We start from the raw sequence: 26000 nt of genomic DNA, 5'->3' as shown, positions 1-26000 counted from the left end.
CTGTGATTTGACACAGCTGATCACGTGGCAAACGGCTGCTGTGATTGGCTTTTTGCCATGTCATTTTGCCTTGATATACACTTGCAATAAAGCTGGCCATACACAATTTAATTTTTTTTTTATCAGCTAGTGAGCTAATAGATTCCTCCATCCACACAAACGGGGTAGATAGAGGACCCAAACCATTTCACTGAGACATTGTTTTCCGACAGCTGCACCTACGGCTGTCAAAGTACATCAGTGTGGCTGCAGCTGCTGATTGCTAAAAGTTTTTCAGCATTTCCCTTTGACAGAAGTCAATTAAGCAAAATTGGCTTCTGTGTAGCCCACACTAATCAAAATGTATCTGGTCCTTGCTGGACCAGATGAATTTCCACCAGTTTAAGGCCAGCCATATTGATTTTGTTCGTTCAGCCTGCAGGCTGAGTGAAAGAAATCTTAACAGATTCCATGCTTAACAGAGTGTATAAATGCACCAGGGGTTGGACAAAAATATGCAAACACTACAGGATTTGCAGGTGTAAATTGATGACATATTTTGCATTGAAAGTGGAAATTATGTAACATTCTTTTGCTTCCGCTATGTGATGAGACACCTAACTAACTGGTGCAAAGCCTTTCACTTTCATCATTCACTGCGCGTGCTTCTAGTATTACAGAGTCATATCAGAGCTTACTGAGCTTCAAAGAGGGCAAATTGTTGGGGCCCACTTAGCTGCTGCCTCTGTGACTGAAGTTTTGTGAGGTACACTATCAAAGGTTATGAGGGCATATACAGTTTCCAAGAAAACGTCATCTGATAAGCAGAAGCGCGGTCGACATGGTCAACTGACTGAAAGAGACAAAAGGACATTGTGAAGGCTTGTGACCCCCGAATAAGAAAGCAACTGCTGCAAAAGTGACTGCAGAGCTCAATCTCAGTGTTCCAAAGCCCATGTCCACAAAAAACTGTGCGGAGGGAACTCCTTAAGCAAAACATCCACGGGCGACCTGCAATTGCCAAACCACTAGTGACCGATACTAATGCTTAGAAGAGTAGAGAGTTGTGCAATACCCATAAATCGTGGACTATCAATCAATGGAAGACTGTAATATGGTCCCATGAATCAATGTTCATACTGTTCCCAACCACCAGATGTGTTTACTTGTGGGGAACACCATCCCAAGCTTACGACCAAGACTGTTTTGTGCCAACGGTAAAACATGGTGGCAGCGCAGTTATGGTTTGGGCAGCCATATCGGGGTATTCTGCTGATGCCACCTTGAAAGTAAGAGTCACTGCCAGTGATTACGTACACATTTTGGCGGACCGTGTGCACCCCCTGGTGCTAACATTGTTTCCTGAATACAGCGCCATTAATTAAGACTTTAATGCTCCCATTCACACAGCTGGTGTTGTCGAATTATGGTTTGAAGAGCATGCAGACAAAGTCTTGCACCTTTCCAGGGTGCTGCAGTTGCTCGATCTCAATATGAGAGCCACTATGGTCAAATTTGGAGAACCGGTTTCGGTCTCGTTTTCTGCCTACGGCATCTCTGCGAAAACTGGAACAGTTTTTGCTTGAAGAGTGGTATCAGATTCCATTATCCACCATCCAAGGCTTATATTTGTCAATTCTCAGGGGAACTCATGCCATCTTGGATGCCAAAGGCGGTCCAACACCATATTATCTAACACCTGTATCTCCTTCTGTTTGTATTCCAATAGCCTCCACCCTTAGCTATTGGCATATCCAAGCAGTGCCTGCATCTGATCGGATGCATGCTCTTTTCAGATGACAATTTTCCACCTGGCTCTTTCTACAAAAGACAATTCAGTTTACTTCTCTTGAGCTTTTTGGTGCCGACAGGGACACTCAGCTTAAATTTTGGCCTATTTAACATGAATTTGGGCCACGTAAGGTAGCCCTTTATTGAGGTCACCAGGCTATATGGTACAACTGTGTACATTTCAGAAGTGGCTGAATAGAAACACAATATGTTTAGCAGGTAAAGCAGCCTCTATATACTGTATATATACCATCTGTGCTGTTCTGCTTTTCGTTTATTGTCCCTTGTGATAAGTGTATGTGTGCTTCTCTTTTACCTCTGTGCTGTCATTGGTGAGGGCTGACTCCAAGCAGATGGTGTGGGAGCTAAACATGCTTATATACATATGTTGGAATCGACTGCTGACCTAGAAGTATTTTGTAGATATTTTTGCTTTCGCGTAGCTCTGGATAAAAAGATTGACGTGCAATTGCTAAGTAGTTCAGACCTGCATTATGAGGACAATAATTGAAAAGTTCAAAACCAACTGTCCACCTGTGAGCCAATACAGTGAATTCTCTGCAAACACAACCCAAAAATATTCAATAAACATATATTAAATCAAAAAAAATGTTTTAGGTTCGCAAACACTTCACACCAACTCATACAATAGTGTCAACCAATATATAGATAAATATCGTGCTGCGCTCCTCTATTATTATCATCAAAGACACATTGATTACATGTAAAAAATAAACTAAAATAAAATCTAATATAAATAAAGTGTGAAAAAAACAAAATGTGAAAAAAACAAATGTCCACTGTGCTTATGCAATCCCTTTATACTATGGAAATAAATGTATCGTATATCCAGAGACTGATACATAAGAGTCCTCTTTCTTTTTGAGAAATCTGTGCTAATTAGATGAATACACTCCAGGTTCCAAAAACTTTTGCAGCATAAATACAGCTCTATCATGCGCTCGCCTCCTTCTCCAGCCTCAACGGGCTAAATCACGCAGTTTATCCTATAAAAGGATGAAGTATGCTTGGCTGCTTATCACCTTCAAACAATCTCTCCAAACCGCAGTTTTCCTGGTTAACCTGGTGTCACTCCTCTCCTCATTATCTTGTATGGATCTATGGGTGTGTGGATGGTTGGATGAATCTTCCCTCCTTCTCCCCTCCAGGGGAACAATCCTCCAGAATTACTCCAGCAAACTCCACATATATAATTGCAAAGAAAAACAGAAGATAGTGCTTTATCCTTATAAAACTCCTTTTATTGCCAAACTCTGTCTGTCACACTCACATTTTCATTAAAATAAACAAGCCTTTAAGAAGAAAAGGTAGCAGTGTGTTAACACACACTGTGTCTGTACTCGCCAGAAAAGCCAACAGCACGCGATGACGTCAGAGCCCCTCCCCTACGTGTTACGCCACCGGTCACGTGGCTTCATTAGGGGGGAAAAATCCCCCTGATGAAGCCACGTGACCGGTGGCGTAACGCGTAGGGGAGGGGCTCTGACATCACCGCGTGCAGTTGGCTTTTCACAGCCACATAGCTTGCTGAACACTATTATTAGCACCCTGATTAGTTTACTTGTTGCTTGGAAGGGCTTTCTGTTAGTGATATTTTTTTAATAGTTAAAGTCCTTGAGGGTCCATGCACACTGGGCTTAAACCCTGCTTCTCTTTGACCATCTCTTGTATCATGTCCACAGTCAATGACAATCACCTGTACCATGTCCAGAGTCTCTGACCATCTCTTGTATCATGTCCACAGTCAATGATAATCACCTGTACCATGTCCAGAGTCTCTGACCATCTCTTGTATCATGTCCACAGTCAATGACAATCACCTGTACCATGTCCAGAGTCTCTGACCATCTCTTGTATCATGTCCACAGTCAATGACAATCACATGTACCATGTCCAGAGTCTCTGACCATCTCTTGTATCATGTCCACAGTCCATGACAATCACCTGTACCATGTCCAGAGTCTCTGACCATCTCTTGTATCATGTCCACAGTCAATGACAATCACCTGTACCATGTCCAGAGTCTCTGACCATCTCTTGCACAATAGTATAGTTAAAGACTATGGGAATGATACAACTGCTGTCTTTGATACTGCATATTTACTGATGTTTATGTGCGGCCCTTTGGTGATGTCGCGGGTGTCACACATGAGGCCTCCCATATCAAGAAAGTTAATCAGCACCGTGTTATATATTGGAATTTGCAATTGGTCAGGATCATTTGGTTCCTGGTAACAAAGTAGAGCTAAACCAGAGTCACACTGAGAATATTTTTTCTGTCTAATAGGCTAATATAGATAATAATTTGCACCTTGTTGTTCCTTCTCTTGAAGAACATCCAGATGTCTCACTCTTTTGAAACATCTCTTTTCATCTCCAGCCAGCCCATTTTTAAATCCCAACTGCAAGCACATTGTTCATTACATTTTATAAATCTTTAACATTTGTTACAAATCCCCATTCATCCTCCTGCATTTCAGTGTATTGTGATGTGGTGTAGTGTGTCACAACATTCTGTACTGGAAAAAAATTAAAAGAGAAGTAGGGCTCCCCCCCCCATTTATACTTACCTGGGTGGATGCTTCATCTGTCCCCTGCCGACTCTAAGTGTGAGATCTCAGCGATCACGAGCTCTCACATCTGCTCTGAGCAGAGAGTGGTGACTGTCAGTCATCCTTGTCTGCTCTGTCCCCCCCCCAGTAGTCAGTGGAGCGCTGGGCTGTGGAGGGGGAGGGAGCGGCGGGCTCAGGCTCTCAGCGCTTTGCTGAGAGGCTGAACCAGGTGCCACTCCAGACTCTGGGGTGGATCCCGACTTTAAAGTCAGGATATTTGCCCAGCCTGGACCAGCTGAGTAACATTAGCTGACAGTGGACTTCAGGCCGCTGTCAGTTGAAAACGGGTCACAGGAGTGCAGAAAGAACTGCACTCCTGTGATCCACAGGAGAAGTGCAGTCAAAAGAGGTTTGGCTGTACTTCTCCTTTAAAGACTAAAAAAAAAAAAAAGTACATTTTTTGCAGGCGCATTTGCATTTAGTAGTAAATGTGCATTTACTTTTTTTTGTAGGAGCCTGTAAAGCGTTGCACCTGCAATCAGCAGACCTCGGGTGCAATGCAGGGTTCATGCAGACTGTCAGTGTATCTGTCTGCCCGTACCTCATATGGGCAGGCAGTTACAGAATACCAGGAGCAATCAATGGACTATACTAGAATGCTCATCAGCGCCCTTGCAGTCCAATGAGAACTACAAGCCGTCAGCCCCAAAGGATATTGGTACTTGTAGTTCGTTCATTCACAGAACTCTATGAATGACTGACATGGCTGATTGGACGGAGCTCCGCACTGCCACACTCTTTTCAAATTGTGACAGCGGGTGTGGGGAGAAGATCCTTGGCCTGCTGTTACAGGGAGGAGGGGGTGGGGAGAGGCTGCAGGAGCAGTAACATGTTACATGTTCCCAAAGTGACTTTGGCCTTTATGAGCTCATGTACACTGCAGCTGATAAACTGATGTTCAGGATTTGTTCAGCGGTTTTTTTCAGCAGCACCTGAACTCTCCCTAATGTTTTCCTATGTGACCATGTACACATAGTTGTTTACAGGCAGTTGAGTTTACAGACGTTTTTTGAACGCACCAAATTTGTGTTCAGAAGTAGAATTTACTGGCGTTTCAAATGCTTGTAAATGCAGTTAAACACGTTTATAAGCGTTTGTGCTTAGAAGCGTGTCCAGAGCCTTTTTTTCATCAGAAATGCATGCAAAGCGTTTTCCATGTATTCAAATGGACCTAGTACACCAGCGCAGTCAGTTCCAGGTTTTGCGTGAAGGAAAAAAATGGTAGAACAGGCTGCATTATGCTCATGATGAGATCCATAGTGAATACAACCAGAAAAGACAGGTAATCTCAACACATACTGCTCTCCCTGCTTCTGCTCTCTCTATTTCTCTCAAAATGTCTGAAATTGTTAATTCTTCTAAACATAAACGCGGTATGCAAACGCAGTTAAACTGGCGTTTTTTAACCTACGTTTTCCAGCAGTCAGTTTCCATCGTTCAGAAAAGTTTTCCAAATGCCCCGTGTACATGAGCCCTAAACATGTCCTTCTTTATCAGCACACACCCCTGCAGTGTGCTGGCATGAAATAAATTATTGGAACATGAGGCAAATTCCTCTGTTTATGTATTAGAGCTGTGTTGGGTAAGACTGTCCACTGCAGGCCAATGCATGTGGTGTGAATTGACCCCTAAGTAGTTGGTGCAATTGCCATCAGGTTCTCCGAATCCTTACTGTATTCCTGTAGGAGTTAGAACTCAGCTTTATGTTTATAATTTTTTAGGTATCTGCTATTAAAAGCAATACTTGAATCATTTCACACTTAGGTCCCGTTCACACGGCTGCTGTCCAGACTTTTTAGCAGGGAATAGAATTGGAGTAGAATGGGACGGATATCAATTTTATGACATTCATGCTTCAGTTTTTTTCTGCATTTTTAACCTAGCGCTGTCTGGAACCCTGTCAGATCTATGGGCAGCTGGATGAAATGGATTTGTGTCCATTTACATCAGACTACCTCTGTTCCATCATCTTTAGGTCCGGAAAAATCTGCATGAAAGAATGCAGAACTTTTCCATTTTCTTTATGACCTGGAAGGATGCATAAGTAAACAGAGGCATATCCGGTTACATCCACTTGCTCCTGGACTAACATGGCGCTTCCCATTAAGGGCAAAAGATAGAAATTGCAAACAGGCAGGCTTTTTTTTTTTTTTTTTTAATTTTTACCTCCCCCCCTTTTTTTTTCTTGTGTTTTAAGGATAAGTTCACCTTTCGCACAAAAATAATAAATACACTTTTTTTGCAGGTATACAAATGTGCATTTATTATTTTTGTCTGCAGGAGCCTGGAAAGCATTACACCAGCAATCATTGGATCGCTGATACCATGCAGGTCTCCTGAAGACCTATCAGAATATCTGCTTGCCATACGGGATGTAAGAGCAAGCAGATATATGGACAGGTAGATTCAATGAACTACCACAGTGCCGTGGCAGTTCATTGATAACTACAAGCCGACCGCCACTAAGCCTGTTGGGACTTGTAGTGCATTCATTCACAGAACTCTGTGAATGAATGACATGGCCCTGAGGGCGGAGCCCCCCACGGCAGCGTTGTTTTCAAATCTGACAGTGAAGTGGCGAGCGAGTGACCAGATATGATTAATGCACCACATCCCTTAAAATTGCAAATATTCAATAGAGAAGATGGCACTTTCAGGGTGCATAGACATAAATACCACACATTAAAAGTTATATCATTTTTATTTCGTATTTTGGTAAAAAAACACAAGAAAGGAAAATATTTCAAATCAGAGAGTACGGGGAAACTTCTCCCTGTACTTCTGTCAGAGAGGAAGGGGGGAGCAGTGGGTGGCAGCTGCAACATTGGCAACATGGTACATGTTCCACCCTAAAACCGGTAAAATGTTCCCAAAGGTAAACTTACCCTGTTGGGAACGTGCAAAATAATGTACGTTTTGCTTGCTTTGCCAGTCATTGTTAATGGTACCAAAAAAAAAGAAAAAAATGTGTTTTCCGTATTAAAAAAAAAATGCATGAAATGTGGCAAAATGTCCAGTTAACACGCAAAGCTCAGCGCTTAAAATGTACACAAGCTGCTTTGTGTGTGATGCAAAAAACATGCATGTGCGTGATGCAATTTTGAGCGCATTCATGTAAAGCTAAATGTGAATGCAGCCTTAGTCTAAAATGATTTTCATTATTTATTACTTTAGCTGTTAGTATTTGTTTTTTTTTTTGTTAAATGTTTCTGTGAAAACGAAGGCAGAAATCCAGGAAGCCTTGTGCTGTCAATGGAATGTAATAACATGCCTGCGGTTGCAATGTATGTGGGGTGTATACTTTTTACATTTACATGTTGCTAGGCAACAACATAGAAGTTGGTGTAGAGTCATATCCTATAGTGGCCACAGATACTGCAAACAGAAGGTGAGTTTCTGTCCTAGACATTGCTTTTAAAAACGTTTTTTTTTTTCTTTCTTGCGCATTTCCTGAAAAGGTGTAGACCATCGGGGGAATTATACGTGTTGTACTATTCATGAGTTACTATACACTCACTTTCTTTTCTAGTAAAAGACGTATTGAGTATCCGTGTGGCAGACTGTTATGACTAAACGGCAGCTTTTTTTTCCTTAACGGAAATGTCACTAATTACTCCTCGGTGAGAATAACGGAAGAGTTCTGTGAGTGTGCTCTTGTCTGGGTTTATGCAGTCAGTGCAAAGAGCAGTCGTAGTGTTCAAAGTGCTGAATTGTATAGCAGCCAATCAGACATGGCTCTGTTGCAGAGGAGTCTCATGTGGATTCAATGTCTCTGCTCACATCCAGCAACCTTAAAATGATTGTCAGGTTACATTTTTTTTTTTTAAAGCACAAACATGCAATGGTTGCAATTCTCCTCTTCTAAGATCTCCACCGGCGTCCTAGGCTCCTCCTCTTCTCTGTGTGCCACCATATGAAGCAGCTTACTATGGTAGCACTTGTGCAGGTTCAATACCAAACCATGGTCATCCTCACCCCCCACGTTCATATTACTAGATTTGATTGGGAGCCGCAGGAGACAATGGCTCCATCTGCTGTCACAGTCCAGTGAAGAAGGAGAAAGAGAGCAGCGCTGTCTATCTCTGGCACAGCACTGAATCACATGATCATGAAGCTCTGGCTGCTTTGCGTCGGTGAGCTGCTGCAGGGGAGAGGAGGGAGCTTCAACAACAGATGGGCCTTTGGAGCCTATGAGTGAAGTCACGGCTCCTAGAATTCACAGCCATTATAGTGCACTCCCTTAACCCTTTCGCTGCCAGGCCCTTCACTGGAATATTTTTGCAATTTTTTTCCATTGCTTTTTTATTTTTTGTCCTACAGACTTCAGAGTTTGTAAAAGACCTTCCCCCCTCCCCCAAAGATATTCTCTACCCCTAGCATTTTTGGCCATGGCCATCTTGAGTAAGGGCAGATGGTTCATGCAGCATTTATTTTCTTGAAATCCGTCTGCACTTAGATCAGGCATGCAGGCAAGAAGGTGTGCTTAGCTGAGAAAACCCCTCCTGAAAACTCCTGGGTTGTATGACATCATTTTCCTAGGTATGGAAACTAGGAAGTAACTGAGTTAAAAAAAAAAAAAAAAGTTTAAAACAAGCAAATATGATATACTTTCCTATCTATTCCCAATGCAAGCAGCATAAGGATTAAAAATAGTCCATGATGATGACTGAGATAATCAGGAAAAGAATATACTACATTGTGTTTGGAACAGATGGTTAAGGAAGAAATGTATCAGTCTGGGACGCCACATAAGAGTCTACTAAGGAATACTGTGCAGAGTATGATTCTTATCTTGCATCCAGTACATCTGTTTTCACTAATGGTTCCTCTTAATTGTTCAGACCATTTGACAGGAATCGAAGGCAAAAGATTTGGGACTTGTAAGTACCAGTGGAGGTTGTGGGTTTCAACATCGTCTATTTTACTGTCAATGTTTTCTTGTTGGCTTAGATACAGCATATAATGTGCCAATTGTGTCTGGTACAGAGCGATGAGGATTTTGCATTGATTAAAGGTAAATCTTATGAGAATTGAAAACGAAGTATTGAAATGCATACAGAGGGCATATTAGATATTCTGAATGTGTCTAAATGCATGTAAACTGTACACACAGGTACATTTCAGTGCAGGAGAAATTGAACTGGGAAGTATAAAGTTTGCTATACTTCCCAGATCAATTTCTTCAACATTTAAATACCATATACTCGGGGGCCCTTGTGAATGAGGGTGGCTCCCATCATCCCTTTTTCCTGTGTAGCTAATGGATCGGACCTGAGGATGCAATGACAGCCATCTTCTCTCCCCGCCGTCGGAATCTTCCTTGTGGGCACCTGGCTGTGACAGCTTGCGGCTTCACAGCCGGGTGCCCACTGCACATGCGCGAGAAGCGCTGCGCTTTGTGAATGGCCCCGTAGTCTTTTGGGACCTGTCACGTGTCCCAGAAGACTACGGGGGAGAGAGGGAGAGAACAACTTCTGCCTCCAATCACCTAGGCGAGCGCAGCGGAAGTGGGAGTGAGTACCTGTCAAATTTGGGTACCCGCTCCCCAAAGGTACCAATCCTTATTGGGGAGCGTGGCACAAGGCTTAAAGCGGAACTTCCCCTTTTGGGTGGAGCTCCGATTTAAGGACCAGACTTTTTCTATCACTTTTTATTTACATGCAACGATAATTTTTTTTATCTCAGAAATTTACTTCGAGCCCTCAAACATTATGTATATTTTTTTAAAGCAGAGGCTGTGGAGAATAAAGTGGTGGGTTTTGCAATTTTTTTATGTCACAGTATTTGCACAGCGATTTTTCTAAAGTAATTTTTTTGGGAAAATGCCAAAAAAACCCACACATTTTTCTAAAATATAAAAGATGATGTTACACTGAGTAAATAGATACCAAACATGTCACGCTTTAAAATTGCGCACGCCCGTGCAACAGACAAATGACGTAAATGTTACTATGCATAGGCAATTATATAAAAGCCTTTCCAGGTGATAACTTTAGATTTACAGAGGAGGTCTGGTGTTAGAATTACTGCCCATAACACTGTTCAACAGGTAAAAAGTTTTGGGCATAAAATTAGCTAATCTTACATAATTTTGGGGAGCTGAAAACGAAAATGACCCTAAAAAATGTTGATTGGCTCTAGTTTCCATGATATATTCACCCATCTAATGACGTAAGCCATTCAAAATTATGATGCAACTTCAGCTGCATATTGCGCAATTGATACTGGTGACCAATAGAAAATTGCATGTATACTGAGATGATGCAATATTAGCCTTTAATTGCATCACTTCACTGCATAAAAGCTGCAGTATCTGTAGCTGATTGTAGTTCGACAGCGTCTTTACATTTCGTTTTATGCTTATATAGGCTACTCAGTAATGCCTCGAACTTGTGTGAATAAAGCAGATAATTTCTGCTATATCTGCGGTGAAATAACTTTTATCTCACAGAAAAGGAGGATAACAGGAATGATTAAGAAAGCCTACAACTTGTATTTTGGCTGCAAGATGGGAGACCAGGACAAGAGCTGGGCACCACATATATGCTGCAATTCTTGTGGGACGGCACTGGAGCAATGGTTGAATGGAAAAAAGGCATCTATGCCTTTCGCTGTGCCAATGATTTGGAGAGAGCCAACAGATCATGTTAGTAATTGTTACTTTTGTATGGTGCCTCCAATTGTAAAAGGGCTAAATAAGAAGAAAAAGTTATCTGTGCACTATCCAAATATTCCATCGGCAATACGTCCAGTTCCTCATGGAGAGGGGCTACCAATTCCTAAAGCACCAGAATCCTTCGTGGTTGAGTCAAGTGAGGAAGAACCTGAAGCGTGTAGTCATCAACCGTCAACCTCACATGACCCAGACTTTCTTCCATCCACACCCACTGATGAGTTTCTTTCTCTGTTGCGTGGAAAGGAAAAGGCTGCCTGGACAGCATTTGTATCAGTGACATAAAATTTTCTTGGAAACAATAAAACACCAGACTACAAGAAAGTGGTAGAAAAACTCATCCAGACTTACAGAAATCTGGGTTGCAACATGTCTCTAAAAATTCATTTTCTACATTCGCATCTGGATTTTTTCCCACCAAACTGTGGAGCAGTGAGTGATGAACACGGAGAGCGCTTCCATCAAGACATTGCAGCTATGGAAAGAAGATATCAAGGTAAATGGAGCCCATCAATGCTTGCTGACTATTGCTGGACAGTTGTAAGAGATAGCCCTTTCCTCGAATACAAGAGAAAAGCCAAGAGAAGCAAAACCGACACAAACTGAAGACAAAACTAGTGAGAATCCTAAGTATTAAAATGATTCAACTTAGCTTATGGCTATAATTTTTCTTGGTAATCCTATGCAATATATTATGCCATTTAGGCTTTGTTATGTAGTCAATATCACTTGCTTTATATTTGTGGAAAGACATCTATCTATATAATTATTGTGCATTATGTAGTCATTACGCCTATAGTAGAAAACTTTCCGTTTACAGAAAAACTAGAGCCAATTGACAAATTTCATTGTTATATTTGAACTCAGAATGTGAAATTCATTAAGAAATGGATCCTTTTGTTTCCAAAACTGGCAAAAAATAAAAATTTGTTGAACAGTGTAATCTGACATTCGCAGCGATACCCCAATCGCTGCTTGCGTGCATGTGGGACCGTTGTGCTCGTTCACCTTTAAACACAAGCACAGGGGGTGAGGGGTTGTGGATAGATGGGAGTGCTTTAATTTTTTTTACACTGTCACTTTAAAAAAAATAAGTTTGATCACTTTTTTGCTGTCAAAAAGAATGTAAATATCCCTTGTGACAGCAATACGTCCCGGTACAACAACTTGACGATCGGTGACTGGTTAGCGAGCTTAAGACTACTTTCACACTGCTCCGCGATAAAAACACATATGCATTTTTGTCGCATTTTCTGTGCGTTTTGGACTTGTGAAAAAAGGACGTGACTCAGAAAACGCACTGCAAATGCAATTGCATTTTTGATGCATTTTCGCTGCATTTTTGATACATTTTCCATTCATTTCAATGGTGTGGTTTTTGCAGAACTTTAAAAAAAAAAGCAATGGATCCGCAGCTGACTAGTGTGAAGAGTTCATAGAAGTTGAATGGAGGGGGCGAACCTTTTATTCATCTGCCCCATCCTCTGTTCATAGATAACATTTCATGTAAGCTGTAGTATCCGCTTTTATGAATGGAAGAACTAGGTGGAAAAGGTAAGCATAAGGGTGCATTCACACTTGCAAATGCACCCTGCTTGTGATTACATTAAAGAACACCAGTGGTGGTTCCCGCAATTAGCTGTGAGTAGGCAGCTTGATTAAAAGTGGGATGTTGCAGGCTTTCGCAGCTAGTCATGCTGAACTGCACCCTGCTTTGCTCCTCCAACAATCACTGAAGTGCCAGGCTGGGGAGGAGGGGGAGGGACAGGTGCGGCTGGCTCAGGTCACAAACGAGCCACAGAAAGTGGAGCCAACTGAAAACCAGGCAACTGGGCAGATCCTGACAGTGTTGTCAGGATTCTTCCTGATCTTGACCCAGCTCTGCAATAACCCACCATCAGCTGACTGTAAGTTACAGGAGATGATTAAACAGGAAGAAGGGTCAGCCGCACTCTGGAGGATTGATGAATATAGGGTATATTTATTGATTCATAGGACACACAAAACACCAGGACATGAATACAGGACCTGTCAACGCGTTTCACATGATATCGTGCTTAATTATAACAAAGAAAACAACAAAAGTGCTGTCTTATATAGGAGTTAGTTAATAAAAAATCACCTGTCCTAATCAGCACTCCTGAATCCTGAGGATACGCCTACTAGTATATTGTAACAAAACATATAAACCCATTGTATCAAAAAGTGATATCAGAAAACAACAAAGAAGGAAGGAAAGAAAAAGGAAAACGAAATGGAATAAAAAGACAAACAAAGAAAGAGGAAAAGAATAATGAATAAAAATTGTAAATGAAAAGTAAAATAAAAAATGAAATAACATACACAAACACAGAAAAAAGCAAGTAAATATCCCAAGATGATATGGGCTGAGAAGCCACACTTGTAAATGATCAAAATTTTAATAATATATACAAAAAAAACGCAAAACACATTCTGTTTCTCTTTTTATTCCATTTCGTTTTCCTTTTTCTTTTCTTCCTTCTTTGTTGTTTTCTGATATCACTATTTTTGATACAATGGTACATTGTACTAGTAGGTGTATCCTCAGGATTCAGGAGTGCTGATTAGGACAGGTGTTCTTTATTAACTAATACCTATATAAGACAGCATTTTTGTTATTTTCTTTGTTACGATTAAGCACAAAATCGTGTTAAACGTGTTAACAGGTCCTGTATTCATGTCCTGGCGTTTTTTGTGTCCTATGGATCAATAAATATACACTATATTCATCAATCCACTGGAGTGCGGCTGACCCTTTTTCCTGTTGCATCGTGTGTGGTGGCGAGCCAGAGCCTGCACCTGTCATGGATTGATCTGGATTGTTTGCCTGAGTGGTATACCTTTGTTCTTTGGATACAGGAGATGATTAGTAAATGTACTCCTGTGACCCCCGAAAGAGAAGTAAAACTATTACAGGTTTAGCCATACTTCTCTTTTTTAATTTTATACATTCCTCTTTTCTTTTTACAATGTTATTGTCAATAGTTCTATTTCAGTATCCACTGTGTTCTGTAAAGTAATCTCCAACCTTGAGCGTAATTCTTTGCTTTGTTTCTTGTATAGGAATTAAAATAAAATGTATTATTCTCAACCCAGAATTTGGGAAACACAAATCTTGCTAAACAGTCGATATAATTCCTTTAGATCCTGGCTCTCTCATGTAGTAACTAATTCTGGTGTAAGTGTTAGTCATAGCTAGGCAATTATTCTGATCTAAAGCTCAGGAGATTTTGCTAATAACAGAATCTGCAATGAACATCATTGCCCCAAGAGATAGAAGAAGCTGGTGGATTAATCAACCCACAGGTATCCCTGCAGAAATATTGGTTTTCTCTAGATTGAACATCAAAATCAACCTGCACATTGCCCATGTAGGATGAAGCAATAGATTTACAGAACGGCCCCCCTCTCCAGCTGCACATGTTCCCTTTTTCCCTTCAATCTTCGTTTTGGCCCTTATGGTGCAAAGAGAATTTATGGGTGTGGGGAGCATGTTACGCACTCTTCTACCAACCATGTACAGGGCAAAGCAACCGGTTTAATACCCCCCACTGCAGATACTTGCTCTTTGTTTGGCTAACAGGAGTGAAGATATGAACCAATACGTCTCGGGTATGGATGAGCATGTGACTCCCTGCCCTTCTGATGTTTGGTGATTGATCCAGTGCTGTCAGACTGGGATGGGGAGTGAGTTCTTGGCTATGTGTGCATTATACCCAGAGCAACTTAGAACTTACATAGGACTTCCTTTACTTGCTCCGAGTGGCAGGGGAAGAAGGGAATGGGAAGTTTGTGCTCCTGGATTGGGGAGAGGCAAGAAAGCAACTTGTTGCATGGATAAAGCATACATTTTTAGTTAAGTTACTCCCATAAGCATGTGCTGTGTTGTATTTGATTGTGGTACACCGCTGCTTCCAGCCGTCAGCCCTGCCATCAGCCAGAGTCCTGGCAGTGGCCAGGGAAAATCTGTAGTAAGGGCCAGTTCACACCGGAACACAGCGAGGGAAAGCAATTTCCCGCACCACGTTCAAAACGCACTGCACTTGCCATTTTCAGCGGGTGTTAACGGCACCCCAAACACAGGTGGCAAATGCAGTGCACTTGCCTGCATTGGATTGATTGGTATAGTAGTACCATGCGATCTGCTTGTTGTGCCTTTTGTAGTGTAGTGCATGCACTACTTTTTGGTGTGGTCAGGTGCGATTTTAGCGTATCCAGAAGAGTGTGCTGAAATTGCACTTCTTCATCTGGATCGCATGTGAGTCACGCAGGAACACACCGCATGTTCCTGTGCGTTTCATGGTGTGAACCGGCCTAAAGAGTGTTTACAGGTTGTATGATGCTGCCTCTGCCCATGCTAGGACCTTGGCTAACATCAGGGCTGGCAAGGGTAGCAGCTACATGCATCTGGAACACAGAAACACCATAGTGTTAGAGGTGATTAAAGAAGAGTTCTGTTTTCAGCACAGCAGGGGGCAGATACTTTTGAAACATATACAGCCTAGTATTAATTTATGCGGGTAAGGATACATTTTATTTTACTTTTTTTTATTAAATGTTTTCAACTGTTTTATTTCTGTTTCATTCTTTGTTTACAATTTTTGTTTTACAAATAAATAATGCATGACAAAGTATTTCCAGAGCACTCTGGGTTAGCTAAAGACTGCTCCACCAACACTGATTACTTTGCATCTCTCCTTTGACTAAAACCTTGTTTTGGTCACTGAAATGTGATAGTTTTTCTTTTTTGGGGTTGTATTCAATATGTGGAAAGAGAGATCACACAAATACCTATAACGTTTAATACAAGTAATGATAGATACAGATATTAGAAAATATAACAGTAATACTTAACTAAAGATGCTGTTTCCACCACGGGTCCCTCCATGATGGAGTGGCCGATGATCAGAATAAACCCATACATAACACAGTAATGTTATTATAAGTGTCTAAATTGTCCCTAGTATGTGTATGTATGAATGTGAGTTAGGGACCTTAGATTGTACGCCCCTTGAGGGTTAGGGACTGATGTGAATGTACAATATATATGTAAAGCGCTGTGAAAATTGATGGCGCTTTATAAGTACCTGAAATAAATAAATAATAAGCTGTGTGTGTGTTATATAGAGGACTTGTATGGAAGGAAATGTCCAACCCACCCCCCTTGGAGCAGTATGACTTCTAAAGAAAAATGCACATTCCTGAAGGGAGAATAGTGAGCTGGCTTGTCCATATAGTAAGTTTACAATCACAGTCTTATAGAATAGAGGCAGCTAAGATAACCGGGATATTGGAGGCTTAGAATTCAGTGAGGAAATATGTAATATGCAATTTGCCCATCAAACCTCTTAATGGGTTGTTTCATAAGAGATAAATCACTGCTATAACTCATGGGGGTTGATTTACTAAAACTGGAGAGTGCAAAATCTGGTGCCACTGTGTATGGTAGCCAATCCGCTTCTAACTTCAGCTTGTTCAATTAAGCTTTGACAATAAAACCTGGAAGCTGATTGGATTCTATACAGAGTGGCACCAGATTTTGCACTCTCCAGTTTTAGTAAATCAACCCCAGGGTGTTCTATAAACAAGTTTGTTTTTACAACATTGTATCAGCAAAGATACAATGCTAAACCTAAAAAAGGAGACTAGAACCTGCTGGCTTTAGAGGAGGATACACAATATTAATGTGCAAACTTTCATCTTCATCTGACAAACGAATAAAGAAAAATGCATTCCCTTTCAAGGTGACCTATACAAAAAAAACAAAAAAGCTTCCTTGGAGCCTTTTCTAAAGAAAATGCTGCTTGCTGACGCTGAAAGGCTTAGACATTGGGTTGTGTTACCTGCTGAAGGAGTTCCTCTCTTTCAACAGAAATCACAGGATCAAGTGCCCTCTCCAAACATGTTCACAAAACTGAAAGGTGCCTGAAGCAGCATTTTATCCAGGAATCGTAAATATTGTAAGCCTTCTAATACCCTTTATTTGGTCATCCCAGAAAAACAATTAACCAGTTTCCGACTGCGATATGGCAAAAAGACAGCTACAGCGCGGTCGGCTAATTCTGGGAGGGTGTCCATGGACGCCCCTGAGGCACGCACTGTGCGTGGTCTATGATCACTTTGTCCTGACACAGCTGATCACATGACTAAAGAACGAGCCAATCACAGCTGCTTTTACCATGTGACAAGCTGTGTCCAATCACAGCTGACCACCAAGTAAAGAGGAAATGCCGGTTGTCGGCAGTCCTCTCCTCATGCTGACAGCATGTGAGGAGAGCTGGTAAGTGGTATTTCACGGGGGGACATCTACACTGATCATCAGGGCACTGATCATCAGTGTAGCCCCATCAGTGCAGCCAATAGTGTCCATCTGTGCTGGCAATCAGTGCCGCCTAACCGTGCCCATCGGTGCAACCTAACAGTGCTGCCCATCAGTGCCACTTGAAATTGCCCATCAGTGCCACTTGACATTGCCCATCAGTGCTGCCTAACAGTGCCTATCAGTGCAGCCTATCAATGAAGGCGAAAAATGACTTATTTACAAAACTTTATAACAGAAACGAAAGAAAACATTTTTGTTTTCCAAAATTTTTGTTCTTTTTTTAGTTTGTGTAGCAAAAAAAAAAAACCCAGTAGTGATTAAATACCACCAAAAGAAATCTCTATTTGTCTAAAAAAATAAATGATGAAAATTTAGTTTGGGTACAGTGTTGTATGACCGCACAATTGTCAAAGAATGAGAGCGCTGAAAGCTGGGCAGGAAGGGGGTGAAAGTTCCCAGTAGGCAAGTGGTTAATATCACTTTCTGTTGAGATATCAATTTCGGTCTACTTTTAAGTTATTATCAATATGTATTACAGCGAGAGAGCAAGAGAAAATTATTAAACAGGTTAGGAAAGCTAGTTCTATTGTTTAGTTTCCCCCAAGATAAGACTACCATTTACGATCTTATTGCAGTAATTCTTACAAAAGTGTATTCCTCGTTGGATACCTTGATCTGCTGGATTGCTTCATTAATACATGTATGGAAATCAAAAAAAGTGTGCCGAGGAATATCTAAATGTCTGCCGTTTACACATTTTATTCTGCAGTTCATACATCTAATATTTTGTATATTAATATTTATAATGTGTGGCCCTTTAAAGCGGTATTAAACTCAGAACCGTAAATGTAATACAGTGCAGCTTACCAATCATTAGATGTGATGGCTGCATTTGTTTTATTTTTTAGGCTTTTTTTCCCCTCTGTTTTCACCTGATGATCTAGCGAGTAACAAACCTCTTGTATTAGATTGCTTCCCACTCTGGATGAATGAGCACAGGGGGCACAGCGAATCACAGCATTGTCAGTCTGGGTGGGAGGGTAGTGTTAGATGTACTAGCAGATTTAAATACACTATCAAACTGAAGCTGAACTCCAGCTCACACTATAAGCAGTTACAGCAAACAGTTTTTTTTTCCTTTGTGGGTTAAAGGCTTTACATAAGTAAAGGCTGATCATTGTAAACACCCCTGCCACTGTTAAATGGTTTGTCCCATCCCTGTAAACTGATACTGATCTGCAAAAGAGCTTGTCTTTTGAAAAACAGCAGACTTACTAGCAGGATCACCAGATAAAAAAAGAAAGCTAACAAAGAAAACTAATGCAGCCATCACGTCTAAGAAGTGGTAAGCTGCAGTATCATAAACGTTTGCTTTTGTGCTTAATAGCACTTTCATTTTGAAAAGAATCTTTCATCTTGTGTGCGTTTCCATAATTCAGTCTTCTCATGCACAACAACTGTGGAAGATAAAATAGTTTCTGAAGTGCATTACAGACTTTAGCTTAAAGGATAAGTTCACCTTTTTTTCAGGTAGAAAATGTGCATTTATTATTTTTGGGTGCAGGACCCTGTAAAGCATTGCGCCAGCGATCAGATCACTAGTGCCATGCAGGTCTCTGCAGACCTGTCAGTATATCTGCCCGTATGAGATTTACTAGGCGAGCAGATATACTGACAGCAAGATTCAATGAACTACCACGATGCTCCACAGTGCCATGGTAGTTCATTGAGAACTACAAGCGGACAGCAGCTAAGGCTGCCGGGACTTGTAGTTCATTCATTCACAGACCTCTGTGAATGAATGAATGACGTGGCCGTGTGGGTGGAGTCCTGCACGGCCACGCTGTTTTAAAGGTGACAGCTAGTACAGGGAAGTTCCCCGTACTGCTGTCACAGGGAGGGGGGGCAGCGGCTGCAGCATGGAGAACATGTTACATGTTGCACCCTAAAAATGGGTGGAACATGTAACATGTTCCCAAAGTTGAACTTGTGTGTGGTTCTCCTGGGGTTCAATACGGTGTTATTAGAGAGTGTCTGAAGTTTGGGATCTTGAAAGAAGCAGTGGCCTTTATGTTGTATTCATTGAACTCAGAAGGCTGGCTCTTCAATGTATGACGTGTTTTGTTTCTGTGTTAAAAATACCTTTGTGCACATGCAGTACAACCTTACAGGTATTGTCCTATTTTTAAATTGTTGCTTTACAAAAAGTGCTTAATCTCCATGGCAATGGGTTCCCACACTGAAATCCCGTGGCGAGGGCTTTTTCTTCATTTACTGCCTTTTGGCTCTCCATTTGAAAATTCTATTAATATTTCCCTAGGCTCCCACTATTTATAGTTGTGCTACTTATCCGGTTTTTTTTGGGCTTGTCTGCGGGCAAACTTGGGTATGTAGGCTTTGATATAACCTGAATGTATTGTCATTCTGCTTATCACAGGCGCAGCCCATTTTGAGGGATGGCAATACTTTGCCGCTTTGTAATCAGTGGTATTTGTTACATAAGTGTGAATTGGCCAGAATGCAAGGTGTTGATAGCCCTGGTGACATGACCCAGCTCAACAAACATCAATCCCTTCACGCTTTTTTTTTTTTCTTTTAAATAAATCCATTTATTCTTTTTTGAAAATTGTTACATACTCCAAGTGGCACAGCCCACGCAGGAGAGGTCACTTGTCAATGAAATTACAGTTACCAGCAGAAGAAACAACTAAATTTGTTCAGCTCAATTACTGTACTAATCCACATCATATAGGTTAAGAATAGAAGAGCATCGCATTAATTCCAGGTCTCCCTGAGGAGGTAGATACAAGGCAGAGAACATGCTGAAGTGTCAGACTGAAAGCTTCAAAGATACTATGGCAGGGTGTCAAACTGGCGGTCCTCCAGCTGTTGTGAAACTACAAGTCCCATCACGCCTCTGCCTTTGGGAGTCATGCTTGTAACTGTCAATCTTGCACTGCCTCATGAGACTTGTTGTTTGGCAACAGCTGGAGGGCCACCAGTTTGACATCCGTGTACTATGGGGTTGATTTACTAAAACTGGAGAGTAAAAAATCTGGTGCAGCTGTGCATAGAAGCCAATTGGCTTCCAGGTTTTATTGCCAAAGTTTAATTAACCAAGCTGAAGTTAGAAGCTGATTGGCTACCATGCACAGCTGCTCCAGATTCTGAGTGCACCAGTTTTAGTAAATCTCCCCCAATGTCTATTGCTGTCGATGAGTCCTCCAACCATCTTAGACACACATTTGTCAGTTTATGTCCTGTCCTCCGTTTTCATATGTGTCTTTATATGAAGGAAGCAGGGGCGGACTGACCATTTGGAAACTCGGGCACTGCCCGAGGGCCCGGGGTCAGTAGGGGGCCCCATGAGATGCTCCTGGTACCTTTCTTATAGGCTTTTTTGAGTATGGGCAAGGACACAGGGGCCCCATGATCCCCTATTGCCCGGGGGGCCCCATGAGTTGTCAGTCCACCACTGGAAGGAAGCTTGGCGTTCATCAGGTATTTGCAAAATAAGATAGAGGGTTTTGCTGTGTTTTTCCAACTCTTTATGATGGCCTTCCTGGCAATCCATCCAAGCTGTTTACTGTGGTTAGGGAATCTATGGATTTCTCAGTGGGTTGAATGAGAGAAATCATTGCATGTATGGAAAGCTTTAAGGTGGCCATTCACAGCCAATTCTTCTCCTCATTCAACAGCCTGTTCACACCTGACCTAGGAGATAATTTGTGCTTCTGATGCTGGAAACTCTTGTTATTGATTATGGAGCTTTTAAGGCATTGTGTGGACAAATCCTTCCCTATTCTGAACAGTGAAGTGAAAGCGGAACAACACTGCGTCTGATCACCACAAGCCAAAAACACAATGTAATTAATTTTTAATATTCAGAACAAACTCACCCATCTATCCGTGTCTCCATGCTTTTTTTGAAAAACGGCGCCTAGCATTTCTGACCGTGACCATCTTGAGTAAGGCAAGATGATTCATGTAGCATTTACTTCCTGGAATCCATCTACCCTTTGCTCAGGCATGCAGGCAGGTGGGTGTGCTTAGCTGAGAAAAGTCTTTCTCCACTGCTGAAGACTCCTGGGATGTACTGTATGACATCATTTGCCTAGACATGGAAAGGAAGTAACTGAAGAAATGTAAAAATAGATTTAAACATAGTACATATTACTAATGCTAGTAACATAGGGATTAAAAATAGTGAATGCTGATTGAGAGTGAAGTTCTGCTTGAAAAACTAGTTGACCACATGGATGACTGCTATTTCCTCTTGTTGGAAAAATCATATACCAAGTGCTGGAACTTACCATATTGTTTGAGGAGAGGCAGATATGTTTCTGCCTGTTATATGCCATACCACCTCTAAACATGAGACACCAAATGGAATACCGACCTTTTCGAGATTTGTCCTTTGGATTGATTATGATATTGGTATAGGTGCTTTGTTTGACCAAGTATGCACGGAGAAGGTCTCTGTGTACAGTAGCATTTGGTAGGAAAATCTAGCCTGGAGGATTGACTTTTTCACAAACAATGGGTCTGTCAAAAAAGTCTGATAATGCACTTAGGTTTTATCAAGCAACAGTCATCTATGGGCAGCTTTAAACAGATCATAATAGTGTATTTTCACCAAGGGGCGGACTGACAACTCATGGGGCCCCCGGGCAATAGGGGATCATGGGGCCCTGTGTCCTTGCCCACACTCAAAAAAGCCTATAAATAAGGTACCAGGGGCATTTCATGGGGCCCCCTACTGACCCCGGGCCCTCGGGCAGTGCCCGAGTGCTTGAATGGTCAGTCCGCCCCTGATTTTCCCCAAACCCATAGTTTCAAGAAAAGCTTCAAGAATTGCAGCAGTTAAAAATCTGCTGGTTTATAAGGGGTTTGCTACCTCAGGGATTTTTATTTATTTATCCAGTAACAAGATTTGTTTAAAATAGATTAACATGCATAAGTAAAAAAATGTATTCTAAGCTGTTCCCTCTTACACATCATCTGAGTAGATTCAAAAAGGAGAAATGACCTCTTTAAATAAATATTTTCCTCACATAATCTGTTGGCCTCATGATGGTGTTTTCCTGATAACTTTACATGGTCCAATGATATTTCAACATTGGAATCTCTGATAAGACATATAAGAGCTGGCATGTGATTCAGAGTTCAAATCAGTTTCTGAGGAATTTGTCTTTAAAGTGAACCTATGTTTTGCCCATGGAGTCATAGCAACAGGTTCTTGTTAATTTCAGCTACCACAGCTGTTTATATTTTGTTTCCCTTTACTCCCTCACTTCTACCTTCACCTATACGAGTAAGAAGAAGTCCATGGTAAGCTCCAATCTAGTGCTAAAGGGATCTTACACAGGGCTGAGGATTCTGTCCTTTCCTTCATTGTGCTAGCAGCAGTGCCTGGGCAACCAATTGCCAAAAAACAGTGCTGTCACATGAGAGGAGAGGTAGCGATGCACATGCTCCACCATTCTCACAGATAACAGGCTGTTCTCTTCCGTTCTGGGAGTGAATTTACGGAAAGGGATGGAATTGCCCTACAAAAGTATATCATTGCTTTTGTACAGTAGACTGTGTTTTTTCCACATGAGTTTTTTGTAGGGTAGTATGAATTAAAACAGCCTAGCTTTTTTAACTCTGATGTATTACTTTTCTTTATCTCACTAGGTGCCGATGGAATGTATGCATGCTTCATAGAAGATGAGTGAGAAATTGTGTCTATCCAGAGTTCCCCGGCTTAGTGAATGCTGCTACATTTCCTGAGACCACCTCTGATTATCAATAATGGGAGAAGAAAGGAACCTGGGAGTGTCCCAGAAAATGCTATCTCCATCTCGGAGTACAAGCAGTTCCTCCTCAAAGTTTGGAAGCCGACAGGTGAGTTGCTTGGTACTCTTAGCCATTTCTTTCTTCTATATGATCTATATGTATCTTATGTGGTTGGTGTACAGTAGAAGTCCTTGACATTCGGGTCAACAGGCAAACGCTCTAGCAACACAGGCTTATTGGCGGCTTAGGGGTTCCTTGTCTAATTCATTATTATAGAGCAGAACAATTTGCCCCACTTACGTGCCTACATGCCACTACTGAAACCCCTATTTGACCATTGCTGGATGCGATAGATTGTCACTCAACAGCCGTGAGTTTTTGATATGGCTTATTCACCACCTGTTTCTCATTACCCCTTCTGTAGAGCAATCTCTCAAAGTATGTGACGCTATTGCATATTCAAGTGGTTTTATCTCTCCCCACTTACAGCTCCTTAATCTGACCCACTGTCTTATCTTTCCCCCGGGATTTGATGCTCCTTCAAGATATCAATGGTGGATCCCCAAAGGTTTTACTGATGTCTACTCCCTCCTTACCTGTAATGGCGTTAAGTCATTTGATTACTTTAAGGAGAAGTATGAAGGGCGTTTTTCACCTATTTGTGTGTTTCACACCTATTATCACACCTTGGATCAGGACATCCACTCACCTGGAATTAGGATCTCCTCATGATCCGCACTATTATATTGAACTTTTATATTTACAGATCACCATTAGAGTGATATCACGCATGTGTATGAATTCGCACTAATATATTGTGTGTATAAACTGTGTTCTATTATTTAGCGCTGCACCATTCTATTTGATATATAGGTCTACAGTCTTGTTCCTGACGTCCTTGGACAGCTCTTTGGTCTTTGCCATGGTGTAGAGTTTGTAATCTGATTTGATTTTGATTGATTGAGTTTGATTGCTCCTGTGGACAGGTGTCTTTTATACAGGTAACAATATGAGATTGGCAGCACTCCCTTTAAGAGACTGCTTCTAATCTCAGCTTGTTACCTGTATGAAAGACACCTGGTAGCCAGAAATCCTGCTGAATGATAGGGGATCAAATACTTATTTCCCTCATGAACATACAAATCAGTGCATAATCTGTTAGACATGCGTTTCTTTTGAATTTTTTTTTTGCTATTCTGTCTCTCAGAGTTACAATACACCTACCATTTGATTTTTAGACTGATCATTTCTCTGTGAGTGGGCAAACATTCAAAATCAGCAGGGGGATCAAATACTTATTTCCTTCACTGTATACGGTGGACATGTCTGACGGTGATTAGTTGTAGATTAGCCTTTACACATTAATAAAATCGGTCTTCCAGTGTAGTCTATGCAAGGATCCAGTTGAGACCTTGTTGAATAACCCCATCAGGCTGAGAGCCAAAAAACAGGGAAACTGGTTGGTATCATTTTCAATGCTACTAAAAAACCATTGCTCATTCCTGGAAGTCCTTGTCAATGACTTTTCATGCAGTCAAACTTCTCTTGACTGGTATGACAACCCTAGTGGAGGATAAATATGACTCATTCTTTAAAGTTTGGACCCCGTGGATAGATTACTTGCAACCCAATCATTTCTAAATTTTCTCATCAGTGCTCTGGAAATATTGACTGTTAGGTTCCCAGGTAGTGAAACTATCCTCTCCACCATCTGGCTTCTTCTCCATCTCTACCCCCCCCCCCTTCTGTCCCCCCAAGTCCTTTCTTCCCTCCTGGCCGACCTCCTCTGCCCCCTGCATTTTTTTTTTCACTCCCAGCCTTGAAGCTTCAACAAGTTTCCAGATTTTTTTTTTTTTTGCTTGCCCCCTTCCCCTAGAGCTTAGACCATTCAGCAAACATGTCATCTGTCTACATCAGTTCTTTTCCATGAGTCTCCATTGATTCTCTAGAAATGTTTTTACTTTATATTCTGCTATGTTGGAACTTTTTCCAGTTCAGCAATCATACCTTGATTGCTCCAGTGAGAGGCATCTTATTCTATAAGGCTTACTATGCACATGCTTGATTTTTCTGTCGGGCCTTTACTGTTCTCAATCTTTTCTTCAGCCAACTATATAATGTAGTGTATTTTTCTACTGTGCACATATTGGCTCATGCCATATCTTTGTGTTGTAAAATTCTATAAAGATTTATTGACAAAGAAGTCCAGGACATTCTTTGGTAACCTTCAGTTATGTACAGGGAGGTAATTTCTTACAGATCAATGTGCAGTAATAATTTTAAAATCTAAGGCTACATATACAGGTGAAACTCGAAAAATTAGAATATCGTGCAAAAGTTCATTTATTTCAGTAATGCAACTTAAAAGGTGAAACTAATATATGAGATAGACTCATTACATGCAAAGCAAGATAGTTCAAGCTGTGATTTGTCATAATTGTGATGATTATGGCTTACAGCTCATGAAAACCCCAAATCCACAATCTCAGAAAATTAGAATATTACATGCAATCAATAAAACAAGGATTGTACATAGAACAATATCGGACCTCTGAAAAGTATAAGCATACATATGTACTCAGTACTTGGTTTGGGCCCCTTTTGCAGCAATTACTGCCTCAATGCGGCGTGGCATGGAAGCTATCAGCCTGTGGCACTGCTGAGGTGTTATGGAAGACCAGGATGCTTCACTAGTGGCCTTCAGCTCTTCTACATTGTTCAGTCTCATGTCTCTCCACAATGCCCCATAGATTCTCTATGGGGTTCAGGTCAGGCGAGTTTGCTGGCCAATCAAGCACAG

At 41.3% G+C, this 26000-nt stretch overlaps 1 protein-coding gene across 2 annotated transcripts in view; it reads left to right on the top strand.

Moving 5' to 3' along the window:
• Positions 1-26000, top strand: part of OSBPL3 (oxysterol binding protein like 3) — a 298404-nt gene that overhangs the window by 121774 nt on the left and 150630 nt on the right. For both annotated transcript variants that reach the window (XM_089673211.1, XM_089673212.1), the window contains one exon: positions 23099-23308. In XM_089673211.1, coding sequence (XP_089529337.1) covers positions 23216-23308 — 93 coding nt within the window. In that variant the 5' untranslated portion in view covers positions 23099-23215. The remainder of the gene's footprint in view (positions 1-23098; positions 23309-26000) is intronic.

Source organism: Staurois parvus, unplaced genomic scaffold, assembly GCF_062004578.1.
Source record: "Staurois parvus isolate SC_StPar_1 unplaced genomic scaffold, SC_StPar_1.0 ptg000136l, whole genome shotgun sequence".
Classification (NCBI taxonomy): domain Eukaryota; kingdom Metazoa; phylum Chordata; class Amphibia; order Anura; family Ranidae; genus Staurois; species Staurois parvus.
Note: the sequence above shows the minus strand (reverse complement) of the source record. Positions and strands in the feature narration are given on the sequence as shown.